We start from the raw sequence: 20,180 nt of genomic DNA on the forward strand, positions 1-20,180 counted from the left end.
TTTATTTTGAAACATTTTTGATGGAGAATGAAAACTTCGTTTGAACTAGCCCACAGTTGATCTGGTTTAGACCTTATTTACATATATTTTGAGCCAATCAAATCAAACAATTGAAAAAAAAACAAATATCATTTCTGCCAATTTTTATCGTTGTTGCTTATAAGGTATTTTTTAGTTTTCAAAATTTTCAAGGTCGAAGGAAAATCATGAATCCAAAATTGAAATCAATACACTGTTTTCAGAATAAAAGCGAGTTTATGAATTTGAAAAAAAGAATGTAATTTCTAGACCTGTGTCATTAATCAAATTTGAGCAAAACCCCATTAAATATGGATTGAAAATAAAAAAAGGATGCAAACATGATATTTTCATCAAACTATGTACATCAGCCGATTTTAAATTGTAATTCAAGCTTCCGTAGAATCGTTCATGTTCATTTTGGCAAAACTTGTTCGAAATTTTTCGTTTTTCAACTAAATCTGGGCCACCAGGCTGGACCGGACATTTTGTACTAAATATTCGGTCTAGACTGGATGAAACCGGACAATCAGGAAAGCTTACTTTATAAAAAATATAATACGACAATTTTTAGAAAATTCAATTGAAAATAATATAATTATTTCTGATATCACAGGAAGGCGTATTAAATTTTTTTTATATTTAAATTTTTTATTTATTTAATAACTATGCAGAAAACTGCAAACTGTTTGTTTTTTAAATATCTTTAGATTCATTTTGGTTTAAAATTTCTTTGAAAGTCGGTAAAATTCCTGAATTTCTTTAGAATTGTAAAAAATCAAAAACTTGTGCACTTCAAGGAATAAGAATCTATTTTCCATTTTATACAGACCTTCTTTTCTGCAAATTTGTAACATTTCTAAACAAACGATTGAAATTTTATTTCATTTGATTAAGATTAAATAAAGTTTTTGAATCTAGATATTTCATCATTTTATTTAAGAATTGAATTTAGATTTAGAAATACAATTTTTGGACCACAATTCAAAATCAGAAATGAATTTCAGAATTTATAAAAACAACACAATATTTTCAAATCATTATTCTTAGATATACAACTGAAAAATGAAAAATATCAGTTTTAAAATCAGTATTAAGTTCATAGCTATTTTATATTAAAAAACTTATCTCATATACAGACCTCGTTAGATTTTGGCAACACGCCCGTACATTTTGTGTTGCCAAAATCGTTGCCAAAATCGAATGTTGCCAAAATCGAACGGTTTTTTTTCTCAACTTTTTTCAGTTATTTTTACAAAATAACTATTACCATTATCAAAAACGTTATTTTTAGTCAATTTCCGACCATTTGTAGTCATTTTTAATTTTTTTCAACATGTTTTTGACGCTTTTTGCACTTTTCTTTTTTGTTTATAATGTTTGTTTTCATTTGTCATATTTGTGGTTTTTGTCATTCTTCATCATTTTTTAGTTATTTTTTGTCATTTTTAGTCTTTTATTTGAATTTATTTCTTAACTTTTTGAATTTTTCATCTTTTTGTCATTTTTAAGCACTTTATAAAATTTTAAAAAAAACTTTTGTTTTTAATGTTTTATTTTATCACCATTTCAGAATATAAAAACGTATTTATGGTGTTTGTCTAAATTAAATTTATCCTGTTATAACCAAAAACTAAAAGGTAATGTTGTTTCTAAAAACCGTTCGATTTTGGCACATGTGCCAAAATCGGATGTTGCCAAAATCGAACGTTGCCAAAATCGAATGTTGCCAAAAACGAACGGAGTCTGTATATGTTTTTTTCAAACGTATAGGTAGTTGCAAAATGACAATCATCAAAAATTAAGTTGTGATTATCTTGCACTGGTATGAAAAAGCTCAGGAAAACTAGATACATAATTGAAAAGTTTCTTAAAATTTTCTTCTATTCAAAAATAAGTGTATTATTAACATTTATAAAATTACGTTGATAACGAGAGATTCCTTAATCAGCGCATAAGTCTATATTTTCGACTTCCTGGTACATAAAAATTATGGAAAATTATAGAATCGCAGATTGAAGTTGTAGCAAAGAATATCGAAAAAAGATTAAAAAGAAAATGTGTGAAAAAAGTTCAAATGCCTGCTCGTTTTTGCATGAACGTTTTTTCATTAACTAGATAGTAATATTCTTTCTTGTCGATTTTTGAAAATTTGTAAAATCCCCAAACCCGCCCTAGTACCATATTTTTCTTTGTCGAAAATCAGTCAGAAATCGGAAGTCCGGACTTCCTGAGTAAAATTTGGTGCTGGCGCGATAATATTTGTCCTACTAATGTCATTAGATTTTAATGCCGAAAAACAACGAACACCACTTCTAGCATCTGCCGAAAGTGAACTCAGAGAATGATTTTCAATCTTTCCTGATCTTTTTTTCTAAAGTTTAATATGTATAAATAACGGAAAAAATACTCAGTAAAGATTCAGGTCTTTTCGTTTGACATCAAATTTTGTACAGTTACCTTACCCACTTTCTTCGCCGCAGAACGCCAGTTTGCTTTGAACCGCTTCTCACTGCTAACAGTTTTTTGGGTCTTCTGGCTCTGTTTAACTGGTTCTTATCCTTGAAAACAACCTGAATGTTGTTAGCGGCACACCACTCCATGGTCTTTTTTCCACAATGGCAGGACAAAAAATCCCACCAAAACAGCACAGACAAGTCATTTTTATTCAGGAAAGGCAGCAAACGCTTTTGAAGACACTCTTTCACGTATATTTCCTGATTAACGGTCCCGGTTGCAACGAAAATGACGCTTTTCAAACCACAGGTACAGATAGCTGGCCAAACTAGATATTTCTCGGTCAACTTTGAAATCAAATGCTCGGATTTTGCTAGGTTATGAGATAAAAAAGAAGCGGATGTACCAGGTCCGGATACGTTCCTGAAAAATTCTGACATCCTTTAAAAACAGGAGAATGATTTTATACATTTTTTTAATTTTTTTTTATTCAAAAATTTGGAAACTTATGAAAGGGAAGTGCAGTAGGCGTTGGTAGGATCGGATGTATAATTTTTTTCCGCGTGTGTCAAATCGTAGTCGGAAAATTCTTTTCCTTTTTTTCAATAAAAGGAAAATTAAAACAAGCAGTTTCCTCTAATAGTCGAGTCGAGATAGATCAACTTTGAAGGACCTCGAAATCCGAATTTCCTGAAACGAGTGAAAAAATCTAGCGAGGCAAAGTGTTGTTCCATCAGCCGGGTGTGGCCCATATGCCAGACAGCGGACGAGCCGGTACTGTCCTCTTTGGCGTTTGAAATAAAAAATATTTTTTTTTGCGAGTGAATTTGGTAGACATTCAAATGTTGGCAGTAAAGTACCATTTACAAGGGTGTATATTACGCCAAGGTACCTTCAGGCTTCAGCTGAAGAAAGGTTCAGGGTTCAGATGTTTTTCCGAATATTATTGTGAAATTGTAGTTTTCCTACTCGTGGTGCAGCCTGGGTAACGCCAAGTGAACTACACGCTACAACGCTTGTTATTCAGGCGATGAAATAGCATCTGTTTTGGAGCGAACGGCTAAAATGAGACCTGATTAACAGATTAAGGACCGCAAAGAAATCTAAGCCGGGAAACACCGCATTTAGGCAATCTATATCTCAGAAACCACTGAACTAAATTCTACAAATTTAGCATTTTTGAGTTACCAAAAGTGTTTTGATCAATTTTGTCCAATATAGTTTCATTGTTAAATTAATAACATTTGAGTTATACTTCTAAGTATAGCACACTAGAGCCGAGCAAAAAAACTAGATATTTCGTAGTTGGTCCGCAATGTGTTAAGCTAATTCTAAGACAAGGCAAGCTGGATCAGCTTGCTAGTGAAATTAGCTGCTTTAAGCTAAAATGTTGGGACTAACACTGAAGATTACAAGATACAGCCTGGGCAAGTCTTGCTTTATTTCGGCGTACGAGGCGAAAAAGTGATTCTGAAACGAGGAGGGATGAATGACTTGAAGAAGTTAAATTCCAAAAAAAGAGTTTTGGTATATTCTTCATGTAAACAGCGTGGTTAAAATAACTCTAATAGGTGACATCCAAACCAACCTACACAAATTCGACACAAAGATAGACAGTTTGTGCAAATTTCCGTGGTATCCTGCGTCCGAAATCGGCTGTGCAAAGCAAATTTGACGACCTCAACCGAAAGGCCCAAGGCAGCAGGATTAGAAGTAAACGTTGGAAAGACCAGGTCGATGGGAAGTCAAAGCAAAAGAACATTCGGAAACAGAGAAACACGTAGAAAAATTGGAATGATTCCAGTATCTCGTTAGATATTATAAGAAAAACGTCATGAACGAATGATTGCATTAAGTTTAACATTTCTTTAAACTCTTTAATTAGGGGAGAATGAAGATACTTGATCCCTGGGGATACTTGATTCCTTAGCTATATCTCGAAACTGGAATGTCTTACAAAGATCAAATGTTCTAGAAAAATGTGCCAAAATGACCAAAATAACAATGCTTGTAGTTAGAAATTTTTTTAACAAAATAATTGTTTGAGAAATTGAACTTTGTTTGAAAAATTTCACAAAATGTAACTTGAAGATCTTTTTACATCACTTTAAAATGTTCCTTACATGGAAAAATTATGAAAAAAATATTTGTTCCAATGTATCAATCGTTCGAGCGTAAAATGAACTTCATAATGCCATATTTTCAAAGTAATGGAAAACTCTCAACTTTTTTCAGAAAAAGTTTTCTAAAATGTTGATTATGGGTACAATTGATCCCCTAGAGTTGGGTACAATTGATCCCCCTTCCAAACGGCATATTCTTCTTCTGAATTGATCGTTATAATTGCTGATTACGAAATTATTAATATTCATCCAAAAACTAATATTTATCAAACAATTGTCTGAAGAAAACAACAAAAATAATTAATTTTCTCTTAATTATAAAAAAAATAGCGCCTTTAAGTATGCAATGTTATCAGTGTTGAGACAAAGTTATAGAATTTTCTTCTTATGTCTGCTATAAATTGTGAAATGAGAACAAACATGACCAAAATAGTCAATTGACATTCTATCTTGGGGTTTTGTTTGATTTTTATACAAGGATTAGGGCTTCCTGAATAAAAGATCAAGTCTCCTTCAATAGGGGATCAAGTCTCCCCTAACTTCAGAAAAATCGCAATTTTTTTACTCCCACGAAAATGCTTCTAGTTCATCTACGGGTTCAAGTATCGTTCTAATTTTTGGAGCATAGAAACTTGAAGCTACAAGCTGTCAGAAAATGTCGAAGACGGCGAGTTGCTAAATTTTTCCAAAAAGATATGGTGAAAATAAGAAAAGGGGATCAAGTATCCCCACTTTCCCCTATATTGTTCGGAAAATGCAGATATTGAAAAAACAAAAGTTACTTACAATTTTCATACATTATTTATTTTTCAAAGGTTACAATACTTTCAGAGGGTTTCTTCGGTTCAATCAATATTTTACTAGTTAATATTACAAATTTCTTGTTATCCTATTAGCTCGTTTGGTACAAAAGTCCAACCAATCACAACTCGTAAGCTCATTTGTTCGCTTGCATTCTTCGTACAGAGAGCCACAAAATATACCTCCATCAGAAGGTACCAGGAATTATTCTACTCTAACAACAAACAGATCTTTTGTGCCATTTAGTGTAGTCAAGCTTAATCTAATATCACAAAGGTAATTTGTTTCATTCCTAGCTTAAAATTAACCTCACCTCACCGGAACTGGATACCGTATCGTTTGGTAACTTCCGGTGCGTGAATAGAGGCCACCGACAGCAGAAGCGGCATATCATTGGCAGTGATGTCCAGTGCCGAAGTGATCGATCCGATAGTACAGAAATCGGTGGCAAGCAGAAAGCTGGCGATCGTCTCCGACTGCAAATAGAACTCCCGCAATTTGGATTCTATGAATGCCATGCACTGGAAGGCAGACAACCCGGATGACCACATGGCATGAACCGTTTCCAGCATGGACGAAACAAGCTGCGACATACCGACTACATCAGCGTCTTGGCCCAATGGCGGCCCCAGGGAGGATGTGTGTGATGTTAGAATTCGGACCTCATGCGTGTCAAGATTGGCAATGACGGCCAGGTTTTCAACCGGATATTGCTCCATAAGGGCGAACCGCGATGAGCAGCTCAAGTCTTTTTTCAAAGGTTTTTCCCACTTGATCGGGGGTGCAGTTGTTGCCTGCAGGATCATATCGGGTATGTAATGATCGGCGACCTGAGAGAAAAGCGATGGCATGAAACCAACTTTGGATAGTAATTTTCGACTTTTGCCACAATCAGTCTTGTTGTTGTTGTTGTTGTTATTCTCGTCGTTAGAAAGAACTGTTGTTTTAGACAGAGGCATTTCCACTAGTTTGAGAATGCTGTCCGGATGTTTAATTTTCAGTTCTGTATTTTCCTCGAGGGTAGTCATTGCATATGTCTTTGGAATGTACTCACTATGGCCTGGATGCTCATCGTCTTGGTTGGAGCGTGGAATCGAATCAGGGAACGAGCTAACACTACTAAGTTCGTTCAAATCACTGGAAAATTCGAGTTCTGATGCGTTCGTAGGCGTTTGCAGGTATAGAAGCGAAGTATTCCGACAAACCTCGCATTCCTCACCGAAATCGGGAAGTTGTTGATTTTCGGTATCAATGCTGAATTTCAAAGCCATTTCTAGTTTCATCCCTTTTTCCAGGAAATCATATTCTGAAAGATCAAGATTTTTGCTTCGCAGATAGTTCTCGACTACTTTGGGATACCGATCGAAGTTGAAGATCACGGAATGTTTGCGAAGTTTGCTATGAGTGCAAGGTTTTTGACCGCCAACAGCACCGAGTTCGGTTGGTTTAGGGTTTTCCGCTGCAGAGCTGGGTTTTAAATTCACCAACTGTTCATTCTCACCCAGCACAAACATAACCTCTTCCTTGGGTTTGCTTTTCATTAGAACCTCGTAGTCACCTCGAAGGCCGTCGATGTACTTCAACTGTTCCATCGACATACCTTCCTTTATCCGCTCTAAGCCCCAATAGAGGCGTCGTCCACTTTCACCTTCACCAATACTGTTTTCTGTGATGAGCTTTGAAAGCCTTACCGATTGAGTATCATCGGTATCGTTAAGGTCGAGCTCAATAGCTTCCTGTCCTGTTTCATCCGATGGAGTTAAGGTCATTCTTATCGGAGAAGTTTCACTGCCTTTCTTGATGTGGTAAATCATTTCTAGAAACTGTTTCTGCGGCTGGGTCATCATCAATTCAGTATCCATGCTTTTGTTTCCGATCCTGAGTTCTTGCTGAACGAATCGTGAGTCAGTATATGCCAACACATTAGGAATATCATTCATCACATTTTTCTTAAGTGCCTTGGAAAGTTCACCCTCGGGAGCCCCTTCATCTTTCCCCATTCCGGTCAAATCTTTCATCCTTGTTGCCGAACGGATCATACCTGAGTTTGATCGTCGCATTTCTGGCGACTTAAAGCCACTAGTGCCTTCACCAGCTTCGCTCCTAACCCTCGATACATTGCTTCCGCTGACTACGTTCTGTGCCACAAATGCTTCCTTAACTCTGCTTTCTTCAAATGACTCTACATGAACCGTTCGCCGAACTTCGCTGCAACGAATGAAGTACGACAGCACGTTCAATATTTTCCCCATGGTGCCACTCAACTGAGGACTGCCACAGATGATGGTTTTCGAAAGCTTCACCGGATGCCCAATGGCACCGTACAGATCCCCCAGCTGAGCCCAGAGCACATTGTACGGATGGTTGGCCTTTATTTTGCAGATTCGTTCCTTTTCCCGCTGCATTACGGCACCATTTTGGGAAGTGGGTTCCAAGGGGCCGTTGATTGGGGCTATAGTGCTAACCCAACCCAGGTGATGCGTTAGAACGGCCGTGAGCAATGTGCTGATGAATCTGAAAAGAAACGAAAAAGATCGGTTAATGCTTTTTAAAAAGTTGGCTTAAAACTATTTGCTATGATATCTTAAATAAACTTCTTCAGAAAACATTAATCCGGAGTAGATTAAATGTTTATAAAATTTCAAAATGTTGGAACCCTCAATTTGCTCACCAATTTTCAATCAGCAGAAAACACTCAACTGATGTCTAAATATTTTTTAAACATTCTTCAATAAAGAATCTATGTCTTTTTTTGTTACAAAATTGTAAGCCCATTCTAATTTTACCAGTTGAAGATTTAACTTAATTTTCCTTTACTACCTATATACGAGTAGAAATTCCTTGTCATTTTCTCACAGTAACAGTCAGCTTTGCAATTTAATAACTATTTATAGATATCTTATATATTTCATCAGATTTTCATTTCATAACAACTAAAGTTTCAACTCAACCTGTCGTTTTCTTTCATCTATCCACTACAAGAATGTAGAGTACACTTCTGGAAATAAGTATAAAGACAACATAGTTTTTACTGCTCTTACGTTTACAGTGTAAACAACTGTAACCGAATGTTAGTCAATGTAAATGTAGTGGTGAGTAGAATATTATCTGTGTGTCTGAATTGGTTAGAATGCATGTGTGCGTATCAGAGTATAAATATTTTCGTTTTGCGCCTGGAAATAAGTAGAAAGACAGTTGTTTACTTCTGTTCAATTCCGCTCGCGGAGGATATTAGCTTCGTTCAATCGTTAGTAAAAATCGGTTTCAACTGGTTTCTGTTAACTGATAGATGTTCAACGAGCCAATGTTTTGGTCGAAACTAGTCAGGTCGTTGTTCAATGGAGCAAGTTGAAACTAGTCGAAACCAATCCAGCTCGGCAGCAGGATTAGTTTCGACTTGGTAGAAGTCGGTCGAAGTCAATTGGAAAGAGACAGGTGATCAACTATCAATCCATTTCTACTTGTTTCGACCCGTTTCTACTAGAGATGATTGAACAGACATATTGTTTACGCTGAAAGTGAAAAATTTTGCTCAACACGAAGCGAATTGATGGTGACAAAGAAAGAAAACATCATTGGTGAAGGTTTTTCAAATTTTATTTGATATTTACAGGAAAAATTCCAAAAAATAGCCCTTTGAGCGATTATTAGAAGGGTATAGTAGAAACTCTTCGAAAACAAGGGCTAACCTTGCGTGAAATCGGCATCAGGATTGGTAGGAGTAAGGATGTGGTGCATAATTATCTGCGGCTAGCCGAAAAACATGCCACAAGGAAGCGGTTTGGACGTCCATCTTTCCTGACGCCGAGGTGTAAGAGGAAAATAAAACGACTGGCGGTCCATCAAAAGCTGTCTTCTGAGGAAATCAAGGCGGAGATGAAGCTGACAGTATTTGGGCGTCGGATTCGGCAGGTTCTCAAAGACGATCCTAATGTTTCCTTCACCAAAACAACGCCTGTACCAAGGCTTCTTCCTCACAAAAAAGCCCGTTTTGCTTTTGAGGAAAAGTACCAATTTTGGGACCAAATCAAACGTGGTTTTTAGTGACGAGAAGAAGTTCAACCTAGACGGGCCAGATGGTTTTAGCAGCCGCTGGTACGACAAGAGGCAGAAGAGGCCAACGAGACAGAAACGAAACTTTGGTGGAAGATCTGTCATGATCTGGACTGGCATAAGCACGGCTGGAAAGACACCTGTTTGTTTCATCTCTACCCGGATGGACTCACAGATGTATTGCCAGCTATTAGAAGAAGTTCTTGTTCCATTTTCGGAAAATTTTATGGGCGAAAACATGGTTTTCCAGCAAGACAATGTTGCCTGCCATGCGCCCAGAGCTACGAAAGAGTTCTTGGAACTTCATAACATCCCTCTTTTGGAGTGGCCAGCCTGCAGCCCGGATCTAAATCCGATCGAAAACATTTGGGGGCTTCTCTCCCGTAACATTTTCAAGCATGGCCGAAGTTATGAAACGGCTGGACAAATTAAAATGGCGATTCAGGACGAATGGTCTAATCTGGATCCGAATGTTTTGAAAAGCTTCATAACTTCTATGCCACGACGATTGCAAGAAGTCATTGCCAAGAAAGGCGATGCTACACATTATTAAAGTTCTTTGTTTTTGAAAATCAGATCAATAAAAACGTGTTTTTCTAATAAAATAGCCTTTGTCTTTATACTTTTTTCCAACCTGAAAATCCGTTTCAGAGCATATTTATTTTCAGATGCATGAATCTTGCGAAACAACTGTATTTCAAGAAATGGCATTCTTCTATGAATCTACCGTGGGCAAGTGTTGAATTGAATAATCACAGGAATGTACAGAATTCCCTGTACACAGCTTGTCTTTATACTTATTTCCAGCAGTGTATAAAACGAACGAAGGCTAATTTTTTCAGTGGAGTAACGCTTCCCTTGTTACAGTTCAAATTAAACTTGGTTTACATTAACTCAAAACCAAACTCAAATAATGTGTACATAAAAAATCGCAAATAAATGCAGTCAGACCCAAAGCTGTTACAATTTGCTCTTAGTGCAGCCGATTGGGCAAACAGAACAGAACAAGAATCTCACCCTGTAATTGCCAACCAAAAGAGAAGGAAAAAGAAAAACTACCAAACGTAAATTGACATTCGTGGTTCCGGCATCTTCAAATGGGCCTTGTTTGTGCCAGTAGTCGTCACGGGCAGATAAGACGCTGCTAAAGTTCGTAGCAAGTCGTTTAAAAAACGGCCAGCAGACAAATTCTGGTGAGTGTCGAAGGTGACGAATCATAAAGATTCCCAACTGAAATATTAATTTAGTGTTTTCACATCCCACCAACTCACGGCGTGGCAAATTTAACAACAAAATGACAATACAAATTACAAAAATGAATACAAGAATTTCAAAAATTGCTACTTTATTGAAAGCACTTGAAATTTCCTTCGCTGGAGAAGATAAAATTCACTGTTTCTTCCTAACCAATCTTAATTTGTGCATTGCGAGAAAATGGAGAGCAACAGATACCCTGTGACTAAATATTCAGTACAATTTATTTATACTTTTTTTTTTTTTTTCCTTTTTTCTCAGGGATTTTAAACCAAGTAGGTTTATTCATCCCGACGTTGGGCGTTTCAAGTATTCTTCTGGCGTTATTTATATTTTGAAGATTTGTGTAGATACTGTAATTCTTCATTTTTCCTTTTTCATGTTTAAAGTTGGTGGAGCAGCTTAGATGTTTTGAGGAAAGATATCAGTTTTTCTTCTTCTTCAGGGCATGGTGAGAGGATTTGTCTAAGGGATGTAGCCAAGGAACAGGATACACTGTGGGAGTGGTATATGGAGCAAGAGGTGAGGATGTGTTTGATGGTGATTGGTACGTTGCAGGATGGACATATAGGTTGGTCCTCTTTGGTTATGAGGTACAGGTGAGTGAGCCGTGTATGACCAATCCGGAGTCTGGTCAGTACTCTTCTTTCATGGGGGCAGTCTCTGTCTTTCCATTTCTCGGTTGAATTTTTTACTTCTCGAAGTTTTGCTTCCAGGTTTTCAGCCCATTCTATGCTCCAGGCATTGCTTATTATGTTTTTCATGTGGAGCATAGCGTCGGATTGAGGAATAGAGTTGATCGATGGTGGAAGGACGGTACCGGCAGAAGCTAGGCGATCTGCGGCCTCGTTACCTGGTACGCCTGAATGTCCAGGTATCCAGCAGAGTGTGATGTTCTTGAGAAGGGCGTTTTTAGTTATGGTATAGATCCAGGGGTGTTTAATGTTGTTAGCAGCTATAGCTGTTAGTACACTTGCCGAATCTGAGAAGATGACGGAATTTGGTTTCGAACCCTCAGTAGCTACGAGCAGGGCAAAAGCTTCAGAACTGAAGACTGTACAAGCTTCCGGAAGGCCCAGGCTCCTACTGGAGACTCCATCGAAGATTCCACAACCAACTTTTCCACAGTTGCTTTTGGACCCATCGGTGTATATATGTGGATTGTTTCTGTATTTTGTTTGTACGAGTTGAGTAAATTTGGGTAATATGGTGGTTCTTGGATCTCCAGCTTTGATATTCCTCTTGAGGGATAGATCGACTTTTGGTGTAGTTTCATACCAATTTTTAATTTTTGGCCCCTGTCTTATACAGACGGTAGGTAGAGGGGTGCCTGTTGTTTGTTGTAAGAAACTATTGATTCTTTCCACCGTAGGGGAGTTGTTGACTCGTCCATTTGCTAGTGAGCGAAGAGCCTTTGATGATAAATGTTTAGCCACAAGGAATCGAAAGGGCATTTGCCCACATTCTGCCATTAGCGAAGGTATTGGGCTTGTGCGGAAAGCGGAGCTGATAAGTCGCACGCATTTATTATACAATGGTTCGAATTTAGTGAGCATTTGTCCAAAGGCCTTGCTAACGAAACCGATTCCATACAGTATGGATGGCATCAGCCACCCATGCAGGAAACGGAAAAGGGAGTCTCGGTGTGCTAGACTTGTTTTGTTGGTAAGTATTCGGAGGATGTTGATTTTGTTATTGGTGTTCTTTCTAACGTTGTTCAGGTGACATTTGAAGTTGAGTTGGTCGTCGAGCCAAACCCCCAGTAACCGGGTAGAGTGGGCGAGATGTATGGTTTGGTTTTGCATGATGAGTGGAGGTAGCTTTCTGAGTCGTCTTCGGTTCGGGCCGAGATGGAGCAAACTGGATTTGCTGGGGGAAAACTGGAAGCCTACGTTGGGCGCCCATTCTTCGACCAGGTTGACCGCAGTTTGCAGCCTTCGTCGGGCTATCTTGGCAAAAGGTGAGGAAGAAACGAGGAGGATGTCGTCGGCATAAATGAAGGTAGAGATGTTTTTAGGGATGGACTGGAAAAGGGAGTTGATGGCTATTAGGAAGAGGGTGGGGGCGATGACTGATCCCTGCGGGACTCCGCCGTGGACTGGTTTGATATTTGAGCGAACGCCATTGACGAGAACGTGGATGAATCGATCCGATAAAAAGTTTTTTATGTATTGCAACAAACGGCCTCGAATATTCCATTTGATAAGCTGATTTATGATGGCGACTCGATCCACACGGTCGAAGGCTTTCGAAAGATCGAGTGACAGGCAATCGATGTGGTGCTTCTGGTTCAGGCAGGTATCTAGTAACAATTCAAGATCTTCGAAGTAGTCGTCTGTAGATTTGCCGGCTCTAAAGGCGTATTGTCGGGTGTCAAGGAGTTGTTGTTCTTCCATGTATGTGTGAAGGCGGCGGTTAACGATTCTTTCAACGATTTTCCCGGAACAATCGAGAAGAGTAATGGGGCGGAAGTTGTCCATAACGTTCGGGTTCTGTTTGGGTTTTCTAATGGGGATTACAAGTCCAATCTTCCAACTCTCAGGTAGGGATCCCTCTGACCAGATTTTGTTGATGATGTCTAGAAACGTCAGTTTGCCCAGTATGGATAGATTTTTAAGGCAGGGGTACCCAATATCATCTGGGCCTGCAGAATTTCCGTTTACTTTTCGGAGGACGAACTCTAGTTCGTCCAGAGAGAAGCAGCTGTTGTAGTCAATATTGTTGCAGTTTGGGTCAGTAGGGAAGGGTAGAAGTGTAGTAGTAGATGGGGCCGAGACGGATGAAAAATGTTCACAGAAGGAGTCGGCTAGCGTTGATGGGTCGTTGATGTATTGACTATTGAGCAGAATGTGGAAGTCGTTGTTTCGGGATCCTCCGTTAAGTGTTCTTAATTTGGACCATAGGATTGAAGATGGAGGGCTAGGGTGGATTTCGTTAGTGAACCTTTCCCAACACAGTGATTTGGCTTTCCTGACTGTTCGTCGGGCCAGGGATCGTGCTGCTTTGAAGTCGTCGAGAGCTGTTAATTTGAGTGGGCTATTGTTCGGAATCTTTTTGAGGGCACGTAACTTTTTTCGGCGGTTTTTTAGTGCATCACGCACTTCGTCGGACCACCAAGGGACGGAACATTTTCCAGGTATCCCACTGGTTCTGGGGATGGACTTGTTAGCTGCGTCGAGGATTATTTGTTGAAATGATGTCATAGTTGTTGGTTTATTCTGGACGATAAGTTTGTCTATGATGTGTTGGTATGTGTGCCACTCAGCGTCACTATACTTCCACCTGGGCCTGGTGGTTACTTTGGGGGAAGGATGTTGTAGTTTGACGAGGATGGGGAAATGGTCGCTTCCATGTGAATCCTCTAGGACATTCCAATCGAATTTCGGTCCTAACTCCCACGAAACGAGGGTGATGTCTAAAGCTGACATATCCCCCGTAGCAGGATCGATGCGAGTGGGGGCGCAGTTATTTAGAATGGTTAAGTCATTAATGGCTGCGAAGTTTTCAAGGAATGTTCCTTTGTTAGAGGTGTGGGAGCTTCCCCATAGGGTGGAGTGTGCGTTTGGATCTGACATTATGACTAGAGGCGGTGGTATTTGAGTGAATAGATTTTCTACTTGGTCTACGAAGTCGTTGTAGGGCATTTGTGGTGGTATGTAAAGGGAGACAGCGGTGATTTCGAGCGGAGCCTTGAGTCTGACACAGACGGCATTGAGATCGGAGTTGGTTCTGATTAGATGGTGGGGGATATTATTTTTCACTGCTAGTCCTGCGCCTTGTCGTGAGGTTGGGTTGGATGTGGAGTAAAGATGGTATCCTCGGATAATATCGGGAGCTATTGTTGTGTTGCTAAGTATGTCCTGAATGGCTATGATTGTGGGGGAATATTTATTGATGATGATTTGTATTTCGGGGAGTCTACAAATAAGTCCACGGGTGTTCCATTGGACAGCGAAGTTAACAGTCTTTTTTGGAGCGGGTTGATTACTGTTACTCTTACCAATTGATGGTGCGGTAGTGGGGTCTGATGATTGTTGGGTATGTCTATTTTGGGTTTTGTGAGCCATTTCAAAAGGTATGGAGGCTTATGTTCTTTGGTAAGAGCTGGTTGTTGTTGTTTTTGTTTAGTTTGGATGGATGGACTTACCAGTTGAATCAGGGGTGGCCGGAGGAAATTTACCTTGCATATTGGGGGGCATGGCTATGGGTCGTTTGGTTTTTTTGTTGTTGTTGGTTGTCATTTCGGGGGGGCTTTCCATGGAGCTGTTGTTTCGGTTTCGTTTAGGGGTGGAAGTGTTGTTGTGGATGTTCAGGATCGTTGCTTGGTGTTCTTTTTCGGATTCGGATTCGGAGTCGTCGGGGACCACTGAGATGGGAGAATATGCTACGAGTGTTGAGTTGTTGTTGCTGCATTTTAATTGTTCCAGTTCGTTTTGGAGTTTCAGAACAAGGAGTTCGAGGTCGTGGATCCTTTTGTCTTTGTCTGTTTCAGCGGTTTGTTGTTCGATGTTTCTAAGGTTGATGTTGTTTCGAAGTTGAACTTCTTTGGTTGCTTCCGATTGGGTTAGGCCCAGGTCGACTTTCAGTCGAATGATGGACTGCCTGTTTGTAAACTGGGCATTGTTTGTTTATGGCTGAATGGTTACCACGGCAGTTAATACATAGTGGGCGGTTTGGGCATGGGTCATGTTGATTGGGAAAACCACAATCGATGCATATGGGATCACTGGCGCAGCGGTTCTTGGAATGACCATACTTTCCGCACCGATAGCAGAGTAGCGGACGAGGGTAATACGGTCGTGTGGCCACTCTCAAAAAACCAAAAAAGATGAACGGAGGAGGGACTGATCCTTTAATCGTTAGTACCATTGAGCTTGTTGGGATGGTTTGTTTTTCGGATTTCCTCAGGAACCGATATACTTTTGTAACTCCTTGCTCGGAAAGAAAGCTTTGGAGTTCTTCATTGCTAAGCCCATCCGCGCTGCTGCAGGAAACTACGCAGTGGCAGTAGTTCAGGGTGGGATGTTCGTCAATGGTGATCGGGGTTCCGTCAATAAGTCGGTTTAGTTTGCGAAGTTTGGCAGCTTGAGCCGGGTTGCGGACTTTCAGCAGATAGTTGGCTCCGCTGTCTATGGGATTTCCTCCTTCTATCTTGCCAACCAACTGCTCGACGGATGTCGAAATTATGAACGGATTTTTTGGGAGCTTGTGTTCATTTTCCGGTTTCATTCGTAAGAACTGTATTTCCCCGTGGACTCCAGATGGATCCATCCATGCGGGAACTGTTCTCGCATTACGGTTTTGAGGCAGGTTCATGTTTCGGCCCCACACGGGGGGAGCCTCCCCCATCTTGCGGCTCAAGATGGCTAGGTTAGATTTTTCGAAGAAGAAAAATAGCACTAGATAAAGGCGTCGATATATGTTTCAGCACTCAGGAAAAGAATAGCGTCGGTCGATATTTCCGAAAAAAACGTTTTTAGGGGCAGATTTGATTTGAAAATTCAAAATTTTCAGGCGTGGAAAAAAAGCTTCCGATGCGTGTACACGGTAAACTGCGAACAGATCCAATTTATTTATACACAAACATTCAAAGTTCATATTTAGCTGATAAACACTACATTATCGACGAAAAAGCTGTTTACCAGCAATACCCCCATGTCATATTTTTAAAACTTTTGCCACAAAAATTGTTATTAGGAAACCCAAAAAAAGCGAGATTAATTTAAAATAAAGGACTTGTTTAACGCAAACCCAAACAAGCAAACAAAAAAAAAGTTCAGCGGTTTTCAATGAATAAAAATAAAAATTAGCCTACCCAACCAAATGATAAATCCCCTATTTAATACTTACAAGTTTGTATCTTTGGTATCGACCACCGACAGCAGCGAACATAGGTCGTTCATAAAGTTGTTGGCTATGGTAAGGGCAACCTTGTTGGAGCTACTGGTACCGGCAACAGATCCCGCCGCCGACCCACTGCTAAGCGTAATCCAAACCGGATTTTCCAACCTCGGGGTGCCAAAAAAATCCACCAACCACGTTTGAACGGCATGCCACGCAGCAAGCATTATCTAAAACGGGAGTTCTCAGTTAATATAAATCAGTTTATAAAAATAGAATAAAATGTTGGAAAATACCTGTAGGAATTGTGGCCACCGATAGCAAGCATTCTCGGCGGCCACCCGCAACCGACACAACATAGACTCGAAGATGCTCATATGCTCGGAACAGAATGCCTCCATCTCGGCGAGCAAGTTGTCGTTCATCTGCATGTAGAGTGCGATACCGAGGCGCGCTTTCTTGTTCGGCGGTCTCCCGTGGTAGTTGGTGGCCGTCGACAGCAACTCTCCGCTGAAAGCTTTCCGCCGGGTCAGATCCATGGTTTCACTGTTCCGTCGATTTTTGCTCCCAACACAGCTATCACTGGCCGTCACCTGACTACTGGCCGAGGTGGCGTTTGTCCGGGAATGACTTACTTCGTCAACGTGTCCCACGTGATCGGCCAAGGTAAGGTGGTTCTCAAAAGAGGTGGATAAGTTTTTGGACACTCGTCGATGAAAACTTCCGTATTGGCTACAATTATCCAGGCTGGCACAGTTGGATGCCTGAGGTAGGTCGACACTGGTATCAGTGCTCAGTCTTCGAAAACAGTCAAAATCGCTCGAGATTGAGGCTAAACTACTCCTGTGAGAGGACATTGGGTGTCGAGAGCTCTGCGGTGAGAAAGCCCACGGATCAGTGCCACCGTAGCCAGAATCCATTCCACTGTTTGTGGACAGTCGTGGATCCGTTAGCCGTTCTAGGTGTCCGAACTCCAACGGTATCGGTGGTCTTTGGCGATGATTGTATGAGGTATCGTGCTGCGTTGAGGTTGACGAAGTGACCGTAAACGATCGCAGCGAGGTAGTATCGATCGAGCTCAAATCACTCCCAGAAGGATGCCTATCAATATAGGCTCCACTCCCATGACCAGCCGTTACCAGATCTGACCCCAAAAAAGTGGAAATCGACGTCTTTTTCGAGCTACTGCTACCCCCACCAACGGTATTCCGCACTGGAGTAGGAAACACGTGGGAACACATTATGGCCTTGGGAACCTTCAACCAGTGCACCTTTAGGCTGCTTCCTTGGAACGCCATCGGCGTAGATCCGAATATCATTTCGGCCAGCGATTTGATGTCGCCGCGAGGATTTGTACTATGCTGAAACAACACCTTACAGTGGTCACACTTCTGAACCTGGGGCATCGATTTCTGGCTGGATGTGGTGCTGCTGCGACCGCTGCTGCTGCTTCCGCTTCCGCTACTGCCATGATGGTGGAACGCAGATGAGGTCGAGGAAGAAGAGGCGCCGGAGCTCGGTGACTCGTTAACCTTCTCGACGGCACTGGAGTCGAAAAGCAGCTTCCGACCACGGATGTCGCATTCCCGGAATAGAAGCACCCGCACATGGTCGGCTGAGAACTGGAACTGTCTGTAAAATAAGACAAGAAATGATATCGTGAGTACATATGACTTCAAACTGGCTTCAAACGGTTTATGTTGAAATTTATTTCTGTTCCAGAAAATATTTAATTTCCAGTTTAATCCTCGTGTGAATCCCTACAGTGTACAATAGGGTGTGTCATTTTGCAACTTTTTTCGAATTTATCAAACCCTGTAATCTAACAAGTTTCCATTTTTGTAAAAACGAACGACAGAATTTTTACAGTTTTTGGAAATAAGTTTTTTGTATCCGGGTTTTCACTAATCACTAATCGTACTTCCAAAATCCGAACTCATGTCTGAGTCCCAAAGAATAATATAAAAACATTAAAATGATCAAAAATAAAGTGGTCGGGCTAACATGGAGCAGAGAACGCAGAGACATCAGGAACACAGGACCATGAAGAAACGTGGACCATCAGCCACTATCATACGTCTCAATATCGTTGGAAGCATACTAAGAAAAATGCTCTGCGATGAAGGAGAAGCAGGCTATATGCGCCTACTAAGCAGAATACTGATTAAATCAAATATTACACCGAATATGTGTACAAAAACTTTACACACATGAGCTGGCATCTGTGTTCTATACATTGGAATAATTTTTATGTTGATATCTCCTTCATTTTTCGAGAAATCGATTTTATCATAACGACTTTATCATAACTGAAGTTTTATGTTAACAGATTATCACCGCTGGTTTATGATTTTAATTGAATGATTAATGGCATTTCGGTGAACTATACATTCTAATAGGAAGAATATCAAATGAAAGTAATGAAAATTATAGACGGATAGATTAGATGAGGAAGCATGAAAGGTGTTGAAGTTTAATGAAAATGCCTTTTAAAATTTTATGAAAAAAAACAAAAGTTATGGTTGGCATAGGTATTATAGAGGCAATTCATCATAACAAAAACTTTATTTATTCTATTTAACCTATAATTTTAGGATAGAGGCATTTCACTAACAGGTAGGAGCATACAAAAACACTCTTTTTTTCCACTTTCTAATCATTATGAAACCTTTATAAATGCTTAAATTTGTATTACTTTTTCATTTGAATAACAAACAAAAGCCACCGAAGTTTTTGTTTTGAGCTTTTTTACGTATACATAACGTTTTAAAATCAAAATATTATATCCAAAGGGGTCAAAACCTTGTATGAATTTTTATTTTTTTTTTAGTTGGTAGATTCATAAAATTCTTTCTCGCCTTAGGTTTAAAGAGTATCCCAACCACTCAAAATACATTGATTAGATTTGTAGGTTGTCTTTTCAGTCATTTCGTCAAACGGCTGTAGGAACATTTATGAACACTTTCGCATAATGAAAGAAACTTTACCGATCACAAGGACCTTTTTAGTAAGATTGATTCCTGCGGTTTTTTAGGGATGCTTCTTCGGTAATCTTCCAGCGAATTTGAAAACCTCATTTGAAAAAAGGCAAGCAGACTTTTCCTCAAAAACTTAAAACCCTTTCACTTTTTGGGCGCCAAACTTTTACCTTAGCTCTCAACTTCTCCATTAAACAAGACTTTGGCTGAACTTTCTTCTCCATTTTCAAAGATTTCTTCCAAAGTTTTTTTTCTTTTATCGAAACGAATGCAGAACTCAAGCGTCCTTGTATGTAAAAATGCGTAAAAACGTCACGCATCTCAGCAACCTGGAATACGAAACCCCACGTTGGCTCCACTCTTTCTTCCTTTCCCTACGGCAACAAGTGAAACCCGAAATATGTCAAGTCAATGATGGCTTTTGCCAGATTCCTGGATTTAACCAACATTTTCTGGACACTGTCTTATCAAATTTCAATTACCAAGTTTGAACCTTCCCCATGTTTATTTTTGTAACTCACTATTTTAAACTTCCTTGATTATAATTTGTTTATATTTTCCACATTTTCCACTTCTACGACACCCTTTAGACGTAAAAAGCAGCCGTTTGCGAGCAAGGCACTGATGTATGTATGTATGCAAGGAATATTGAAAG

General features: G+C 39.8%; 1 protein-coding gene across 2 annotated transcripts in view; it reads right to left on the reverse strand.

Moving 5' to 3' along the window:
• Nucleotides 1–5,400: 5,400 nt before the first annotated feature.
• Nucleotides 5,401–20,180, reverse strand: part of LOC129755517 (uncharacterized) — a 58,746-nt gene continuing 43,966 nt past the window's right edge. For both annotated transcript variants that reach the window (XM_055752051.1, XM_055752052.1), the window contains 3 exons: nt 16,844–18,179; nt 16,557–16,777; nt 5,401–7,913 (listed from right to left, as the gene is read on the reverse strand). In XM_055752051.1, the coding sequence (XP_055608026.1) occupies nt 5,714–7,913; nt 16,557–16,777; nt 16,844–18,179 (3,757 nt within the window). In that variant the 3' untranslated portion in view covers nt 5,401–5,713. The remainder of the gene's footprint in view (nt 7,914–16,556; nt 16,778–16,843; nt 18,180–20,180) is intronic.

This window comes from Uranotaenia lowii, chromosome 3 (genome assembly GCF_029784155.1).
Source record: "Uranotaenia lowii strain MFRU-FL chromosome 3, ASM2978415v1, whole genome shotgun sequence".
NCBI lineage: Eukaryota > Metazoa > Arthropoda > Insecta > Diptera > Culicidae > Uranotaenia > Uranotaenia lowii.